General features: G+C 43.9%; 1 protein-coding gene and 1 non-coding gene across 8 annotated transcripts; both read left to right on the forward strand.

Annotated features, from left to right (window-relative positions):
* Nucleotides 1-351: 351 nt before the first annotated feature.
* eef2k (eukaryotic elongation factor 2 kinase) lies at nucleotides 352-10,721 on the forward strand. Of its 7 annotated transcripts, none has more exons than XM_068305921.1 (19): nucleotides 352-610; nucleotides 1,198-1,505; nucleotides 1,799-1,858; nucleotides 2,795-2,895; nucleotides 4,824-4,884; nucleotides 4,966-5,003; nucleotides 5,225-5,396; nucleotides 5,490-5,639; nucleotides 5,720-5,852; nucleotides 5,925-6,052; nucleotides 6,620-6,815; nucleotides 6,923-6,987; nucleotides 7,510-7,587; nucleotides 7,935-7,991; nucleotides 8,715-8,846; nucleotides 9,242-9,430; nucleotides 9,522-9,646; nucleotides 9,759-9,937; nucleotides 10,016-10,721. In XM_068305921.1, the coding sequence occupies exons 2-19, from the start codon at nucleotides 1,260-1,262 to the stop codon at nucleotides 10,123-10,125; spliced, it is 2,220 nt and encodes a 739-aa protein (XP_068162022.1). In that variant the 5' UTR covers nucleotides 352-610; nucleotides 1,198-1,259; the 3' UTR covers nucleotides 10,126-10,721. The 7 variants fall into 7 exon arrangements, with proteins under 7 accessions (XP_068162022.1, XP_068162019.1, XP_068162021.1 ...); XM_068305918.1 differs by lacking the exon at nucleotides 7,935-7,991 and adding an exon at nucleotides 8,161-8,226; XM_068305920.1 differs by lacking the exon at nucleotides 7,935-7,991 and adding an exon at nucleotides 8,161-8,226 and having other exon boundaries at nucleotides 1,252-1,505.
* A 410-nt stretch (nucleotides 10,722-11,131) lies between these two features.
* trnal-aag (transfer RNA leucine (anticodon AAG)) lies at nucleotides 11,132-11,213 on the forward strand. Its single transcript has one exon. It is a non-coding gene; the product is annotated as a tRNA-Leu (tRNA).
* The last annotated feature ends 26 nt before the right edge of the window (nucleotides 11,214-11,239 follow it).

An 11,239-nucleotide genomic window follows, 5' to 3' on the forward strand; every position in this document is an offset into this window, starting at 1 on the left:
CAAACTGCCACCGCTCACATGATGCTAATGCACATAGCTACAGTGTAGCTATAGACAGTGATGGTAGCCATAATTTATCCACGGCTGCATTCAAATGCTCTTCGGCAATCTTAGCTACCGCATTTCTGTTATGTGCTGTGAAATATCCTACAAAAAATAACAATAAAATGATTAAAATATTACTGTTTTTTATAAATCAACAATTGTTGGGATCCCTCGATATTAGATCCATAGCTTCTGAGCCTTCTGGGTCTATCAAAGGGTCTCCCTCCTGCAGTTTGCGTCCGAACTTTATTCTCCTCCCACATCTTTTGTTCCGTGTACATTTTATATTTTGTGAACGCGAACGCATCAGAGGCGTGGCTATCGAACGCTCCAGTGTGTGGACGTGCAGAAGGCTCACGTTGCCGTGGTGGACCGTTCTGGAACTGCTTCCCCGCCGCCAGGCTCGTCCCTGGACCGTCAGGACCCACCGGAGAACCGGAACCGACACTTGTTTTATCCGAGTGGAGCGTTAAACAGCCACAGTCCTTCCGAGATTCGAACCCACATTGAGACACAGAAGAGGACCGAAGTGACGGGTCGACCTGTCAAGATAAACTCATTAAAGGTGTGTCTGCGCCTGGAGTTAGGAGATTATTTATTTAATATGCATTTAATGGTAGATCAGTTCTATGAATATCGCATTGCAGCTTGTAGTAACGTCAAATTCCACTGCACGTTCTACCAGAATTTTATTTGACCTTATTGGGTTCGCATTCCTCGCCTCCTGCCAGCTGCTACTTTCTGCACAACACAACTCTTGTTGTTCCTGGTTGCAGTGGAACCGATCGGTTCAGATTAAAACAGAACAGAAGGTGATAATCTGCTTAAAAAAAAAAAAAGATAAATCTATAATGCACTTTAGTGTCTGTGGAAATTACACGGGATCTGTGCAGCTATGTGCAAAATAAAAACATGCACGGATGGCACAGCACAGCTATGCAGTCGTGACGGTGGTTGTGACCACACACTAACATGGCTTCCACAGATAATAGTTGGTAGGTAAATAATTCAAGCTCCTGCAGGTTTATATAGTATATAAACCATCTTTATATAAATCATCTTTATCAGCTATTTGCAATTACCAAAAAAAAAACAAAAACACACTGAAGGCCTCAGTTATAAAGTGATGTGAGTGTTGTTACTTCCTTTCAGCTGTCTGTCTTTATCTCCCACGGCGCCTGACGTCTGGTTACATCTCTCCACCAGCAGACATCATGGAGGATGATCTGATGTTCAGTATGGAGGAAGAGGACGGGAGCGCCAAGAGACCCCCGGCCCAACGTGGCGTCCCCAACCAGCGGGCTTCCTCCCTTAGTGATGCCCATGACAGTGACGATGAAGAGGAGTTCATCGCCCCGATCCTGGACGACTCCGCCAGAGAGATCTGCAACTACTTGAAGAATCGGGTTTACACACGCCAGCTGTCCGGCTCTCTCCCTAAGAGCAACTTTGTGTTCAAGGTGAGCCAAACAAACGCATAGAAACAGTTTGATTAGCTCGTATTGTTTTCATGATTTTAACTTTTCTGTCTCTAAAGAAACAGGAAGTACCAGACTGTGTTTTTCCTTTCGTGTGATTATGTTGATCATAAACATCATCAGTTCATTTTAGGTCCTTACCGGATCGGCCGTCCACCAGCCGCCTCTTCATAATTCTGATGTGTTTTTATCATGGATGTGATGTGAATGTTAAATACGTGTTTTCTTGTTTGCTGACAAAACGGCGTCCGTTTTTTTTCCACCTTTCTGCATAGAATGAACACGAAACAGCGGCAGAACCTCCGTCGTACAAGGTTTTGTCTGAGAGCGCACGGGTATGTCACAGATCCAGTTCTCTCTCCTCCAGCTCCCTCTTCATACGTGACTATCTGCACGCCTCCCTGTCCCATGTCAGCTCTGTAGTCCACTCTTCCTCCCTTGTCTTGTTTTTAAAATTCTTTTATTTCCTCCTTTCATTCACAACAACAATATCCCAGTATTTAATTTAATCTCACATCTAACACCGGAAATTTAGAATTTTTATTTCCCTAGATCTTTAGTTCTGACGTGTTTGGAGAATTTTCAGATGTAACTACTAAATCCTGGATTCTATGATATTTATCAGTGTCTGCAGAACGAGGTCTGCTCCTCATCACAAACCCATAAAACTCTATCAGTTAATAACACGACCTTTCATCCAGACACTTCGTTCTAAATATAAACGCGTCTCACGGCTGTGGAACAGTGGCCGGCGTACGAGGGAGACATGCTGCTGTGCAGCCCGGGTTAGGTCAGGGTTAGGGTTACCGCTGACACTTGATGGATGATTCCTATTGGGAACTGAATGTAGCACAACTACTGATCACATTCATGTTTTTAAGTCGTCATGGAACAGGAGTTCCGGGAATTAATCCACGTAACGCCAGGCTTACGCTCACAGCTCATATTTCATGTTCACTTGGTTTTAATGGGTTTTAAAAGCATTGTTCTTTCCTCTTTGTGGTTTTTCTTTTCTTCCATTTCTTTCCCTTCTTCTTTATTTGCACACTGTTACACACTAAAGATGTTCCTCCTTTTATGGAAGCTTCAGTTTGCATTGGCGTGTTTCTCCTGGTGAACAATCTGCACTGTGGGTTTAAAGGGAAGGTGTTCAGTGATTTAATGTTAAACTAATTTACTTGATTCATGAGCGCAGTGCAGGAATTCAGACGGAAAAAGTGAGTAAACTACAACACGTATGGCTAATTCCTCACATTTGTTTGTTGCGACAGGAGACATGGAGACATGCGATTGAAAAGGCCAAAGCCATGCCCGACCCCTGGGCCGAGTTCCACCTGGAGGACATCAAGACGGAATCCTGCATCCGTTACAGGTATCTGCACTGATGGACCGTTTTCACGGCATTTCTGCTGATCAAAGCTGGAAAAATTGTGCCACTGATGTTCATATCTACAGAGAGTAAAAGTACGAAAGCAGCCTGCAGGTTTTAATTGTGATTTAATTATATTTCACCAGATTTTGATGTAATTAGGCTTTTAAAAGCTTCATTAATTCTGTTTTTGCTCAAGGAGTGTAAACACAACACGGATATTTGTGGTTAACGTCAGTGAAAGGTGTGACATCCGACCCTTGGAGGTGCTGGATGTAACGCCTGGTTCGACAGCTGAGGCCGTGAATCAAAACAAGGAGCTGAAAGATGCTAAAACAGTCTGGAGGCTCGTTTATTTTCCTCAAGTTTGCAATTTGTCAAATAAAAAAATGGTTTAAGCGGCCGTTTCATCCGTGAAAATTAACGTTCTAATACTGGGTGATCAAGTCATAGCTATCCGGGGTTCCTCAACAAAAGAGGTGCAAGGGACACAAAATATTTACGGCATGCAGGCTGACCCAGATAAAACCAGCTTCAACGCAAACATTAGATTTAGCTGGCGTTGACAGATTACCACATCGACTGTCCCGGGCCAGCGGTGCTAAATCTCCACTGTCGGCTGACATCGCTGCCCCTTCAGTGGGAACATGAACCTCTGGCGTCCCGCGGATCTTTTTATATCTCGCTGTAAGTCGAAGTTGAACTGTATACTAAGTTGTTGCGGACGACATGTCGACTATGGGGCCGTTTAGAATACCCAGAGTGGGCGGTGTTTTCCAAAGGTCAGGTCAGGTAAAAAGACAGGAAGAAAATACATTCCTTTGTTTCTGTGTGTGTGTGTGTGTGTGTGTGTTACATAACACACAGAGCTTGAGCCATAGAGAGACTTGCGTTCTCTTTTCATGTGCTAATTTTACCCACATATATCCTCCCCTCCTGCAGTCGGACCTTGTCGAGCATCGGGATTCTTTCTCTTCGAAGCGTTTTGTCGGCTGAGATTAGATCCTAACTTAAAGGAAATGGAACTGGACCCGCTGTAAAGCTCTCGGGTTTCAACCGGGAAGACTATCAGCCGCACCTACAATTCATGCATAGTGTTTGTTAACTTACATACAACCTGCCAAGACACACACACACGCATACAAACACACGCATCCTGGAAGCATGAAGTCTTTTAACTCTTAAATCATTTTGGAACAAAAAGCTTCTCTCCTTGTTTTTCCAAAGGGAACTTGGGCGCCTCTGCAATCAGACTTTATAACGTGTTGTTAACCGCCTTTGTTTCAAGTGATCCAGACTTTTAGGTTCTTGCACCAGGCCCAGTTTGTGCCATTTTAACGCAGCAGGTTTCCTCCCTGCAGAGAGCGGTCATAGCTCAGCTCTGTGTTGGGTAAGGAAGCCCAAAGGACCGTCGGCCGATGAGAAACAAAGCAGCGTCTCTTTTGTGGGATTACACAAAAACCGGCCAGCTGGATTTTCATGAAACTTAATAAGAGGGTTGAGCGTGTGACAGGAAAGGAGCCATTGAGTTTGGAAGTGGATCTGGACTGGGAAGCCAATCTGGGGAGGCATCTTGTTCAAATTTATTTCAGGGTTCATTTCAGTGAAAAGGGCTTGTGAGGCCAACAATGTGGAGAGTACCCTGTAGTTTTAATGCACGGCGTTTATTTAGTCTATAAAAAGGCAAAAAACAATAAGAAATGTCCGCATTTGCGAGAGTGGAAAAGTCAAACAACATTTTTGCTGCTATTTCAAAAAGGTAAACTTTAAAAGTCTCCTTATCTTATCTTCCTCCAGATAGATTAAGTTTAGCCTTCAACAAGGTCTGTTTATGACGCTCTCTTAGTTTCCCTCTGCATGTGTTAACTAAAATGTGTAAAAGAAACTCCCATAATGCCGTTCTTCATAATTTAAATGCTCTGTCTCTGCAGGTACAATGCCATCACAGGAGAATGGGCTCAAGACCAGGTCCACCTGAAGATGGCGGCGCAGGTACAGCCGCTCTCGAGAGGAAGACGTGTTTCGTTTCTTTTGTGTTTCTTGTCGAACTTATTTCTGCTTCATTTCTCACAGCCCTTTGGGAGGGGGGCCATGAGGGAGTGCTTCAGAACGTAAGTTTCTTCTCCGCATCCATCAGTTCACCTCCGGGGGGGTTTCTTACCCTCATGTCTGTACCTGTACGTTCATCAACCCCCACCCAGATTGACACGAACCACAGCTTAAATCCGACAAACTCCCTCAAAGTTAGAAAACGTGTTCACCTTAATTCTGGAGTTGTGGTTTTCGGCTTTGAAAGTGATCGGAACGGTTGTCACCCTGATTTCCCCGCCAGGAAGAAGTTGTCAAACTTTTCGCACAGCAGCAACTGGAAGTCGGCGTCCAATTATGTTGCCAAGAGTTACATGGAGACGGTGGACAGGAGCGTCTACTTTGAGGACGTCAGGTTGCAGATGGAGGCCAAACTCTGGGGGGAGGAGTACAGCCGCCATCGACCTCCGAAACAGGTACCGGAGATCTGCTTTTGTGATCTTTATCCACCATTTATACCAGAAGCGTCCTGAGTGAGGTAGCAACCTCTTCCTCCTCTTCCTCCTCAGGTGGACATCATGCAGATGTGTGTGGTGGAGATGAAGGACCGACCCGGTAAACCTCTCTTCCACCTGGAACATTACATCGAGGGCAAGTACATCAAATACAACTCCAACTCTGGCTTTGTGAGGGACGACAACATTCGGCTCACTCCACAGGTGAGTGGCGGCGCCTGCTGGTGGTGGTGACGGGCGCTCAGCTAACCGTCACCTAATCTCCGATCCTCTGCACCCATCAGGCCTTCAGTCACTTCACCTTCGAGCGATCGGGCCACCAGCTGATAGTGGTGGACATCCAAGGCGTGGGGGATCTGTACACCGACCCACAGATCCACACCGAGCAGGGGACCGACTTTGGAGATGGAAATCTAGGTGATTTACCGCTGCTAGACGTCTGACTGAGACGCTCCAAGAAGCTTCGTCTTCATCGCGACTGTGTTGCAGGTGTGCGAGGCATGGCGCTGTTCTTTCACTCTCATCTCTGCAACAAGATCTGCAAGAGCATGGGCCTGACGCCCTTTGACCTTTCGTCTGCCGAGAGGTCCCAGCTGGACTGCACCAACAAACTGCTCGTAAGTTTAGCATATTCATGATAATAAATAAAGACTCAGGCAGGGACAGAAATCAGTAGGGGGGCCAGGCTTAAAGTATCTGTGGAAGTTCATCACATTAACCCCTAGACAGCATTTAGAGAGAATAAAACCCCCCAGGGTCCAAAGATCTCTTTTAATGTTGAATTTAACCCTAAATTCCTTCTTTTTCCTGGATCTACTCCAAAACTGAAGTGTGTCTTCTTGTTTTTGGTTTCTCATATTAAATTTAAGGAAACTATTTCCAGTGGTTTTCATAGTAAAATAAGCAAAACAGTGTATTTCATTCTGACCACGTTAAGCTATAAATGGGACTTTTTTGTTCTAGGAACTTTTTTCCTGTAATGAAAGTCACTTTTGTTCAGAAAATAATGAAATATGAAACTGAAACAGTGGCAGAAAGTGAAAGAAAAGTGTTCATGTGAAGTGTTCCACATCAGGATTGTAAAATAAACCTTGCAGGAAAAGCCTCAAGAACAGTTTCTGGACCAGAAATACTTGTGGGATGTTGACCTTCAGTCCTAAAACTAGACTCTTGATTTATTCCAGAAGTCTGCCCAGACGGTTCTGAGAGGCTGCGAGGAGGTCTGCGGATCTCCCCGTGTTCGGACCATGTCGGGAAGCCGCGTGCCGCCGCTGCTGTCCCGAATGTCCGAGACGTCGTCCGCAGACGAGAGCATGAGCGACGTGGACTCGGTTCCCTGCTCCCCCCTCATCCTCCCCTGCTCCCCGCTGGCTGTTCCCAGTACGTACCTGAACACCTTATCACATATAGCACAGGTATAAAGGTATATTCAATGGAATTTAGTGGGTGGAAGGGCTTTCTCAATGAAAATGTTTTACATGTTGCAGGCTCAGCTTTTACTGGACTGAATGAAATCGAAAGATGTCACAATTACCACACAGGTGAACACAAGGTGAGCAAAAATCACAATCGATGCAAAGATTTCAAAACAAAAGTAGAAGCTGTTAACAAATATTAAAGCATTAACTTCAATGAAAGGGACTAAAAAAAAAAGTCAGCAGAATAGAATTTATACTTTTTGGAGTGCCTATTATTTTTCAACATTTGCAATAAAAATTCTCCTGAATGCTCAGTTATGCTTTAATTTAATTTAAATAAGTGAGTAAAAAAAAAATAATCTAAATTTAGTTGTCATGTGTTTGGTATATTCACTTAAGAGGTTTAAAATGTTCCATACTTGGCTGTAAACATTTTTATTACAGCTGTAAAGTTTATATTTAGGTTAATGGGTGTGTTGCCCTCTTGTGGCCATTCAAGAAACTGCGGCGTTTATCTGTGGAGGCTGCTGCTAGGATAAAACAGTGGTTGAAAAGTTATTTATGTAAAAAACACATGTGTCCAGGTGTGGACAGCTGAGGATTCGTGACCGCAAAGGCTCTGTCTTATTGTGTGATGTATTTTTGTGTGTGTGTAGGAGCCTGATAGCGGCGGAGACAGCGGCTACCCCAGCGAGAGGAGGAGCGAAGGCGACCCCAACGACCACGTGGACGGGGTAAAAGTTCCATCCAAAGTTTATTTGACGTCATTTCAGCCTGAAAAGTCTGATTTGTTTGCAATACGACCCAAAAGAAACAGTCATTGACGCCTGATTAATATATAGATGAACGATTGTTTTACCTTGTCTAGTTTTTACCAAATAGACTTAATATGTGTAAATATGTTCAATAAATATATTAAAATTAGAAGTAAAACATATATGACTGTATTATCTTTAACGTAAACCTTGACATGTCTTGTCTGGCGCTTACTTCCTCCTCTGTTAACATGCGCTCTTTTCCATACTGAGTTGGTCTTCCTCCTGACTGCAGGGGTTTTAATGCATGTTGTATTGTCATATAGGCCCATCATCGCTGCAAAAGGCAGTATTCTGAGTCGGATGAGGACAGTGTCAGACGGGTAAACAAACATAGGCAAACTGTACATCTCATCCTCACCCGCCGTCAGTAAATAACCCACCTCTGAGTTTCTTCGTCGCTGTTTTCTTCACTCTTTCCCCCCGTTGAAATCCATTCCTCACCTCCCTCTCTTCACTCACCTCCTCCTTCTCTTTGTGTTCCCTTCCTAGAGGAAGATGGTAGCTCCTCCAAGAGTTTCAGTGCTCGTAAATTGTAACAGTCCTGACAACAGAGGGGTGATTATTTGCATGGAGGCTGCAAAAACCAGGCGCTTCCTGCCCCCGCCTGCCTTTGCATTGTTGTGCGGTCTTGTTGCTTTGGCCAGCATGAGTCTCCGGTTGAGATTTGAGCATCTGATTACAGAAACATTGACCATTTCCAGGCCCTCCTTTATTTGAAAATACAAAGAAATCAAGAGTTGAGAACTGAAACACCATCTGCCTCTGTTTCACCACCTTCACTTTCTTTTTAATGATTCTCGTTATCTTGTCTTTATGTCTTCGCTCCTGCTGCTTTATGTGATTTTTGCATTTTCCGAGTGACAAACCAGCAGGGATATACTCCTCCAGCCCAGAGCTGACTGCAGCTGAAGCTGACTGGATGGGTACATCCCTGAGAGTGTGGTTTCTTGCACTGGATTTTACCCTCATCCTATATAGTTTCTCTCATCTGGTAGTTCATACTCTGTCCTTGATGTTTCTTTACTGTCTTTTTTCCCACTCAGCTGACGGAGGAGAAGTGGAGCTTCTACCATTCTTCTCGCGCTCATGTCCACAGATCTTCTTGTGTTGCCACTGAGGTGGAGCGGCTCAGTGCTCTGATGCAGAAGAAGATCGGACAGTCCATCCTTGGAAAGGTAAAAAAAAAAAAATGCTCTCAAAAGTTTAGTGTCAGAAAATTAAGACTGAAGTTCTTCCTCTGAAGATTTCATATTTTTTGTTTCCCAAGATTTTCATGGACCTTATGTTTTCCTCTCTGTTCACTTTTGCATGCTCACACTTTTTTTTTAACAAGTTGACTTTTTGGAGTTTACATTTTGTGCACTTTGAACACTTAGTATTACACAATATTTGAACTTTCCTCAGATGTTTTTGTTGCTATATTTCATGCAACCAAAAACCTTTCAGGAATCCTGAAAAGGCCTTAATGTCTTTCTAGACATTCAGGGTTTTAATCTGCCAAAAGGGTTTTATTTTAGGAGACTCTGGTGATTTTATGCTTAGCTTCACCTTCATCACTTCTCTCACTAAGGTCCACCTTGCGATGGTGCGGTACCACGAAGCGGGTCGCTTCTGCGAGAAGAACGAGCAGTGGGACCAGGACTCGGCCATGTTCCATCTAGATAGAGCTGCTTTGTGTGGAGAGCTGGAGGCCATCATAGTCCTGGGCCAGTGCTACATGCAGCTGCCTCACCACATCCTGCCGGAGATGGAGGTCGAGGTAGTTGCCGTTTGTTTTCCCCTCAGCTTTTTTTCAACGCAAATTGTGTAATTATTGTCTTAACTTTCTTCTTGTTTTTTATGGTTTGCAGGACAACGCAGGAAACCGCATGAAGGGCTTCAAGTATCTCCTGCAGGCTGCTGAGGCCGGTGACAGATCTTCTATGATCATCGTGGCCAAAGCCTTCGATACAGGAGACCGGCTTTCAGCTGATAGGTCAGGGAAGACAAATCATGATCCAAAAGTTCTGATGATCACACGCTCCATAGAAGGAGCTTTTCTTTCTGAAGATTTGTGCATTGTTGGGTTTTATTACTCTATTAACCAGGAAGCAGGACTGGGAGGAAGCGCTTCATTGGTACGACAGTGCCTTGAACATGACGGACTTTGACGAAGGAGGAGATTTTGACGGTACTCAAGACGATCCTCGCTACCTCCTGCTGGCCAGAGAGGCGGAGATGTACATGGAGGGAGGCTTCTCGCTGGATGCTGACCCTCAGAGAGCAGGTCTGAATGGAGAATCACTAAACGGGCTTCACAGTACACGGTACGCATCCTAACCTTTCATAACGTCCCTCCTTGTAGGTGATCTTTTTACGGAAGCAGCAGAAGCTGCGATGGCGGCCATGAAAGGTCGATTGGCCAACAAGTACTACATGAAAGCTGAAGAGGCCTGGGCGCTGATGGAGGAGTAAACGTCACGCTTTTATCGGGATCAGGACACGGCAGCTATCGTGTCTCCTGATAGCTATGCTGATTTTAAATATTCAAGATACATCTTGAATGGTTACAGTTTACAGATTATTAAAGATTTGTGTGTATGTGTTTGTATATGTGTGTGTGTGTGTGTGTGTGTGTGATTGTCATCCTGACTTGGCTCTTCCCTTAATTTCCCACTTCTGATGACTTTTGCCCTACGTATGAAAGAGAATCTAAACAATTCAAACGAAGAACATGGTTTACTTATGTGTCTAAAACTTTTAACATACTGAGTATGTATGTAAAAAAATTTGCAGGTTTTCAGACCCTAAAATAAAGTTTGCATTGCTTTATATGTACTGTATTAACATCTGTCGTTATTCCTACCGTTTCTTTTCTTGTATTCACAGACACAATCAGAACAAGACATCTTGCAAGTGTTAATCTGAAATCTGAAATCTAAATCTAAATCCAGGATTAAAATGATCTAATTCAGCCAAAACATTTAAAAATGTGTCGGCTGGCTTTGCTTAAACTTTTTGATGACATACATAATTTTAACATAATGTTGAATAAATATACCAGTGAATGATGAATGTAGTTTATTTAATGTCTTGTTTTGAACTGCAGCACAGAATGCACCAAACAAACTATTTGTAGTAATGTATTTAATACAGGATGAGATCCTGTACAGAAATGTGGATTGTACGAATCTGACATAAGAAATAAGAAATACTGCCCTCGTGTGGTGGTGTTGTTTTTCACAGGCAGCGTGGTCGATCGTTCGGATACGCTGCATTGGTTTTGCTGACTTGGCACCGTTGTCTGCGCATGCGCACCTGAATTCAAGCTAAAACTGTATCTGACTGGCTGGTCTTTATGTTAGTGACGTGACGGGATGGCTGACAAGTTTATACTGTACAGTTTAAGCATAAAACATCCCTGACGTGTAATGATATATTGATATATTCATAAGCACAACAGGTGTTCATTATCCCCATCGGTAGCGTGGCCGAGCGGTCTAAGGCGCTGGATTAAGGCTCCAGTCTCTTCGGGGGCGTGGGTTCGAATCCCACCGCTGCCAAGATATTTTTATAATTTCTGTTGCTT

Source organism: Antennarius striatus, chromosome 21 (assembly GCF_040054535.1).
Source record: "Antennarius striatus isolate MH-2024 chromosome 21, ASM4005453v1, whole genome shotgun sequence".
Lineage (NCBI taxonomy): Eukaryota > Metazoa > Chordata > Actinopteri > Lophiiformes > Antennariidae > Antennarius > Antennarius striatus.

Coding starts and splice junctions, on each gene's coding strand:
- eef2k (XM_068305918.1), top strand. CDS start 1,260: ATGGAGGATGATCTGATGTTCAGTATGGAGGAAGAGGACGGGAGCGCC. Junction 5,640..5,719: donor ACATTCGGCTCACTCCACAG/GTGAGTGGCGGC, acceptor TGCACCCATCAG/GCCTTCAGTCACTTCACCTT. Junction 8,847..9,241: donor GACAGTCCATCCTTGGAAAG/GTAAAAAAAAAA, acceptor TCTCTCACTAAG/GTCCACCTTGCGATGGTGCG.